This window comes from Notothenia coriiceps, unplaced genomic scaffold (assembly GCF_000735185.1).
Source record: "Notothenia coriiceps isolate Sejong01 unplaced genomic scaffold, NC01 NC01_scaffold00036363, whole genome shotgun sequence".
In the NCBI taxonomy this organism is placed as follows: domain Eukaryota; kingdom Metazoa; phylum Chordata; class Actinopteri; order Perciformes; family Nototheniidae; genus Notothenia; species Notothenia coriiceps.
This window is the reverse complement of record NW_011369064.1, coordinates 271,838-278,109: the sequence shown is the minus strand read 5'-3', so window position 1 is coordinate 278,109 and position 6,272 is coordinate 271,838. Positions and strand designations below refer to the sequence as shown.

Sequence of the window (6,272 nt, the reverse complement as noted above, 5' to 3'; positions counted from 1 at the left end):
CTGTGAGGGTCTCAGAATAGCGGAGATCTTTGCATCAATAGGTTCAAAACGTTTTTTTCCAAAATGTAAAAAAAATGTCTAAAATTATAAATAGTGAAAAATTAAATATAAAATATTTCCAGTGTGAACCAAAATATAATACTAAATATTATACAAGTGATTTTTCTTAACCAAAACGACCAAAATGGCATAAAAACATATATTATTCTAATACGGGTCCTTCCTGACCCACTTACGGAAGAGTGTAGGGTCCAGTCACTCGGGCATCTAAGGGTTGATAAAAAGATCCATCCATGACACCTCGTCTCCCTTGGGTCTACAAGCTACTAAAGCCAAATAAGATTGATCTGAGGTACGATGGGATCTTGCATAAAGCTTTGTGTCCCCAGCAGGACGGTGTAATCTCAGCAGGGTTTCAGTAGATCCAGCGGCTGCTGCTGCTGTCCTCCCAGCAGAGCAGCTCGTTGTGTCGGAACCACAGAGAGATTTCCCTCTGAGCGCTCAGCACCGAGTCGCTGCCGTGGATCACGTTCCTGCAGAGCAGAGAGGAAACAGAGACAGGTTCAGGACGTGATATACACAGTGATACATGTTAAGGCCTAACAAGTTTATAATAAATACAATTGTAATTTTTTTACTGTTCATAAAGCTCGCATAAAACAACATAAGAGCACGGCGCAAAGTATCTAGATGCGCCAACAGAGTGGTGCAGGGATGACGTATCTTTGTAGGCCGACCCGGAAGTAAGCTGCGCGTGGGTTCCCTCGACAAAAAAGCAATGGGATTTCTCAATAGGATTTTGGAATATTGTAAAAAATAAGATCTGTGGAAAAGGAACCTGTTAGATAAATGCACGTTTTGTTCAGCCGGATAATCTCCACGTCTACCCTACTTTTATCATTTCCGAATCATAAATCTAATTGCCAGAAGCAAAATGCTAACATTATGCTATAAACGAACTACAGCAGGAGACTTCAACATCACGCCAACTTAAAGGAGGGGTAGGTAAGTTTGAGAAACCGGCTCGAGATACACTTTTTGTTATATTCCATGGAATGCTCTTAACTTCCCGATGGCAATGAATATCTGAAGTGCTTTGACAAAAAATCCATAAAAAAATGTCATCTGTGGAAGAAGCCGTGGTACTGTAAAAAGCACGACCAATCATCTGAGCCGGACCGGCTAAAATAACTGGATGGCCTACCTGCCTGTCAGCCTTCCATCAGTGCACACACTTATCTCCTGCCCTCATTGGTCATGTGCGCGTTCGTGTGTGTTGGAGGAGGGGCTCTGTAAGGAAGTGACAGATGTTTTCCGGCTGAGTATTTTCAAATTCTAGCGCACTCGAGCTGGTTTCTCCAAAATGACCTACCCCCACCTTTAAGATCGATATTCAAAAATACAGATTCTAAATCGTACAAGTTGAAGCGTTTGTTTTAACAGTTTGCTAGAGCGCAGGGCCAAACAAACTTAGCGGGAGTGTTTACGTGTTCGGCGTAGTGAAGTACAACGTCCTCAACAACTTCTGTAGTCCTATTGAGCCACATGTTAACAACCATCGTTTTCCAGACACGTCAACTCTTCAAAAATCACCAATGGGATCACTGCTGATGAATAATGTCGTAGAACAAAACGCGATCCGTCTCTTACCTTTGTGTCAACCACAGACCTTATTTCGAGCTATTTTCCAAAAACGAGTTAAACAAAACCATCGATTCTGAGACGAGGGAACCGGAAGTGGTCAAATGCTAACTCACTTCCGGGTTTTAGGACTCGTTCCTGCACCACTCTATTCTCTAGGAGTTTAGCATCTGTTGAATTGTAATATCTCATGTTTCTGTTGACCACGTGTTTATCACAGAATCCTCTCATCAGCCGATATCCAGAAAGGATCTTGGACAGCTTTGTATGTATCACCTGCATGTTCCCCCTGCCCTCGATGTCTAATGGTGATTCTAATATCAGTCCCCCAATAGAAACTGAGAGTCCTCTAGTCAAATTGTGTGTCCAATACAATTTGAAGCTGTGGTGTGGTGGTAAAGTAGCACAAACACAATCCTTCCAGCAGACAGGCTTTTCTGGGTATTAGACAGGGAGAAACAAATATTGTTGGGCTGCTGGTTTGTCTGACTTCTGCTGAGTCACACACAGGCACACACATGGATTAGCCTGTTCCTCTGTGCGATACTCCTCAAGGCTCAGACAGCAACAATAACCCTTTTATTCATCCTCTATTCCCTCCAACTGTCATTTGATGAACTCAGGAGAGGAAGGTCCTTGTTCCCCCCACCTCGTGTTAGAGAGAGTAACCCAGACACAGCGATGGAACTGAATCCCTCTTATCTCGCCCTGTCCCGGTGCCGACCCAGCTCCTCTCCTCCTCCCAGATTAGAGCAGATTATTAATCCCTTTGCTCTGATATTCTGGGTTCTCGGGGAATGCAGCCAACAGGACTGTTTTAGAGAGCTTTGGCTTTACAGAGGGAAGCCGTGCAGCGTGCCAGGGCCAATCAGATGGCTCTGTTTCTGATCATCTCTGCAAGCAATCACATGTTTGCAGATTTCTGTTCTTCTTAATATTGTAACTAAGCCTTTGTGATTGACCTGGAACAAAACTAATGTGTGGGTGTGCTTTCCCGGGAGATTAGGAATAAGCTTCTTCCGGTTGATTATTGGTTAATCACACCTGATTTGAAACCACCACTAATTTGAATTGGCGTAATTGCAGTAAAGATCATATCTCAGATTGTGAGTGATGTGCATATCAGTTTCTTGGTCCAGTTGTGTTGAGATGCAGATTGAAGGCATATATGAATATTTGTAAACATACTGTGGAGGCCTTTTGTTTATATCTAGAGAAGGAAGCTAGTGTTGTAGTGGAGGGACTGTGTGCCAGCCGCTGCACCCTGCTCCGTGCCTCAGCACTTCTGTATTCTGCTTTGTAGGAAATAGCCTGAAGTCTCCCCTTTTGTTTGAAGGGTTACCATGAGACAGGAAAGACTCAGAGAGATACAGCTCAAGCCGAGGAAAAGGACTGAGGAAGTAGAAGAAAGAAAGAGGAAGAGACCCTTTTGCTGAGAAAGGCTTACCCTTTGAAAGGCAGCAGAGTGACTGTTCCTTCTGTTGTCTTGTCTTTATGGCAGCGAGGAGGAAGTCAAACTGCGTGAAGGAGGTGGAGAAGCTGCAGGAGAAGAGAGAGAGGCGCCGGATTCAGCAGCAGGAGCTACGAGAGAAGAGAGCTCAGGTACATCTACATTCATTTTGATGACCTCTTAATGTAGTGGACATCTAGGAATGGTTATTAAGCTGGCGCCTCACTGTTTAACTTCCTTCAGGAGGTGGATACCACCATCCCTAACTACGAGATCATGTACATGATCAGAGATTTCCGAGCCAGCCTGGACTACCGGCCCCTGACCACGGCAGATCTGGTGAGTAGATGAAGCTTCTCATTCTCTCTGGATTTGTAGACCTCGACCCTCAGAAACAATTTAATAAAATGTCCGTCTTTGTTGCGCCGTCCAGATTGAAGAGCACAGAATATGCGTTTGCGTGAGGAAACGTCCGCTCAACAAGAAAGGTCAGCTCTTGATTCGGAAACCACATGTTTTGTTTATTGTTAAGGTCTGAATGATATCAAACGTCTTGCCTCTGCTGTGTTCCAGAGTTGGCCATGAAGGATCTGGATGTGCTCACCGTCCCCAGTAAGGACGTGGTGATGGTTCACGAACCCAAACAGAAAGTGGACCTGACCCGCTACCTGGAGAACCAGACCTTCCGCTTTGACTACGCCTTCGACGACAGCACCACCAATGAGTTGGTTTACAGGTTTGTAACAACGAACCAAGAAACACGGACAGAGCTGTTTCATTTGCTTTGAAACATGGATGATGCGGAACTGACCTATTTATTCGATTGTGTGCATTTATGTAATATCTTGCATTGGATCAGTGAATACATGTGTTCTGTCTCATCCTGCAGGTTCACAGCCAGACCGCTAGTGGAGACCATTTTTGAGAGGGGCATGGCCACATGCTTTGCCTATGGGCAGACGGGCAGTGGAAAAACCCACGTGAGTTACACACCTAGACCCCTTCGATAATAAAGGGATTACTACGGATCAGACTCGACGGCTACTGTTAAGAGTTGTACCCTTGGAAATGATTTGGAGTTACCTATATAATATAATATTACATCAATCTACACAATATCTTGTTTTTTTATTGCTGCACATATTTTATACCAAATCTATTTCAATCTAAATACTTCTATATTTTGTAATGTTATTATAGTTTTCTTAAAATAGTTTTCTATCTTGTGTTTTGAATTTTTGTTTTACTTTTTATGCATGCACCACAACACCAAGTCAAATTCCTCCTACCTGGTAATACACCTGTTTCTGACTCTGATATTGTTTTCTGTCTTTCAGACTATGGGTGGAGATTTCTCTGGGAAGAACCAGGACTGCTCAAAAGGAATTTATGCATTAGCTGGTAAGTCCGCGGTTGCGTTTCGTGCTGATTTAATGTTTTCTAGTTCATTTAATCGTTTATTTGGCAGGGACAATGCACAGTGACGAACACTTAAAACATTCAAATGTGTCAAGCGTAACAGTGCCAGATTTAGCTTTGAGCTCATTTCCATCTGCAGTCCCTCACATAAAACATTTAAGACATTTTACAAACATAGCAAAAACAAAATACATGATATGCAAAAAGTGCAAAAGCAGAATACACGAGTATTTCCCACATGGCAGTACAATGTAGCAGCAACGACATGTAAAGTGCCAGAGGAGATACCCCGGTGTTAAAGTGCATTTAGCGGTGATCGCACGTCTGTTTGTTTCTCAACCATTCTTTGAGTTGACCTTTAAAACTATTGAGAGTGGGACAATCCCGTATCTCAGTTGGGAGGCTATTCCACAATGAGCTGCCTTTAATGGAGAAGACATTTTGTCCAAAAGTGGTCCGTCTAGTTGGTAAAAGTGTAAATATACTTTATTTACGCCTTACAATATCTTTCATTATGATGGGTTTGGCTTGCTTAGGTGAAATGTAACATCTCTTGTCTCTTCCGTGCAGCTCGGGATGTATTTCTCATGTTGAAGAAACCCAACTACAAGAAGTTAGATCTTCAAGTGCACGCAACCTTCTTTGAAATCTACAGCGGAAAGGCAAGTGATGAGTAATCATTTGTTTGTGTTTGTTTACCCCCAAAATAAAACCAATTCTGACGAAGTAAATGTGTTCTTAGGTGTTTGACCTGCTGAATCGTAAAACTAAGCTGAGGGTGTTGGAGGATGGGAAGCAGCAGGTGCAGGTTGTGGGACTCCAGGAGAAGGATGTCAAGTGCACAGAGGAGGTCCTGAAACTCATAGAAGTGGGCAACAGCTGCAGGTACCACAGCAGGAACTGTCTTTGTTTGTTAAATGATAATGATATGATCTTTTTTTAATGCATGAAATGAGTTGGTCACTAGGCTGCGAATGTTTCTTAATAGAATATGACATCATAGTCCATGATAACTGAAAAGAAAGTCAAGCGCGTTTTTCACATTTCCCCTCCTCTACAATTCTTATTTAGTGTGCGCTCTTCCTTGTGCCATGTTAATATGTCTGTGTCCTTCCTCTCCCTTCCAGAACCTCAGGGCAGACATCAGCCAACGCCCACTCATCTCGCAGCCACGCCGTTTTCCAGATCATTCTCCGCAGGAAGGGCAAGATGCACGGCAAGTTCTCCCTCATCGACCTCGCCGGTAACGAGAGGGGGGCCGACACATCGAGTGCCGACCGCCAAACCCGTCTGGAGGGGGCGGAGATCAACAAGAGCCTGCTGGCCCTCAAGGTTTGTCGATTAGACCAGGGGTTCCCAAACTTTTGCCATGCCAAGGACCCCCATATAGTATTATCGTCTGGCGGGGGCCCCCCTGTTGCAATTGATGATGGAGAATATGACAAATTAATCATACAGCTTAATACATTTTCTTAATATATATTTGTATTAATAATTAATAATCAGTTATTCTTCTAAAAAAAATGCGTATTTATCTTTTGTTTGTCATTCATTACATTCATTGTGTCTTCTGTTATAAACATTCTTATCACAATATTAAACAGTAATATCAACAGTAAACATATAAAGCATTTTTAAAGTGATTTCTGTCTTTATAATATTATATAATTTTGAACAGTAATATGAACAATTAACATATATTTTTAGCATTTTTGAAAGCTACTTATGCCTTAATAGTATTATATATAATATTAACAATAAA

At 42.5% G+C, this 6,272-nt stretch overlaps 1 protein-coding gene across 1 annotated transcript in view; it reads left to right on the top strand.

Moving 5' to 3' along the window:
• Positions 1-1,716: 1,716 nt before the first annotated feature.
• LOC104963575 (kinesin-like protein KIF2A) overlaps positions 1,717-6,272 on the top strand; it is a 6,488-nt gene continuing 1,932 nt past the window's right edge. Inside the window, exons 1-9 of the mRNA XM_010792181.1 lie at positions 1,717-3,243; positions 3,335-3,430; positions 3,525-3,579; positions 3,665-3,827; positions 3,981-4,071; positions 4,429-4,492; positions 5,081-5,172; positions 5,253-5,395; positions 5,638-5,967. Coding sequence (XP_010790483.1) covers positions 3,136-3,243; positions 3,335-3,430; positions 3,525-3,579; positions 3,665-3,827; positions 3,981-4,071; positions 4,429-4,492; positions 5,081-5,172; positions 5,253-5,395; positions 5,638-5,967 — 1,142 coding nt within the window. The 5' untranslated portion in view covers positions 1,717-3,135. The remainder of the gene's footprint in view (positions 3,244-3,334; positions 3,431-3,524; positions 3,580-3,664; positions 3,828-3,980; positions 4,072-4,428; positions 4,493-5,080; positions 5,173-5,252; positions 5,396-5,637; positions 5,968-6,272) is intronic.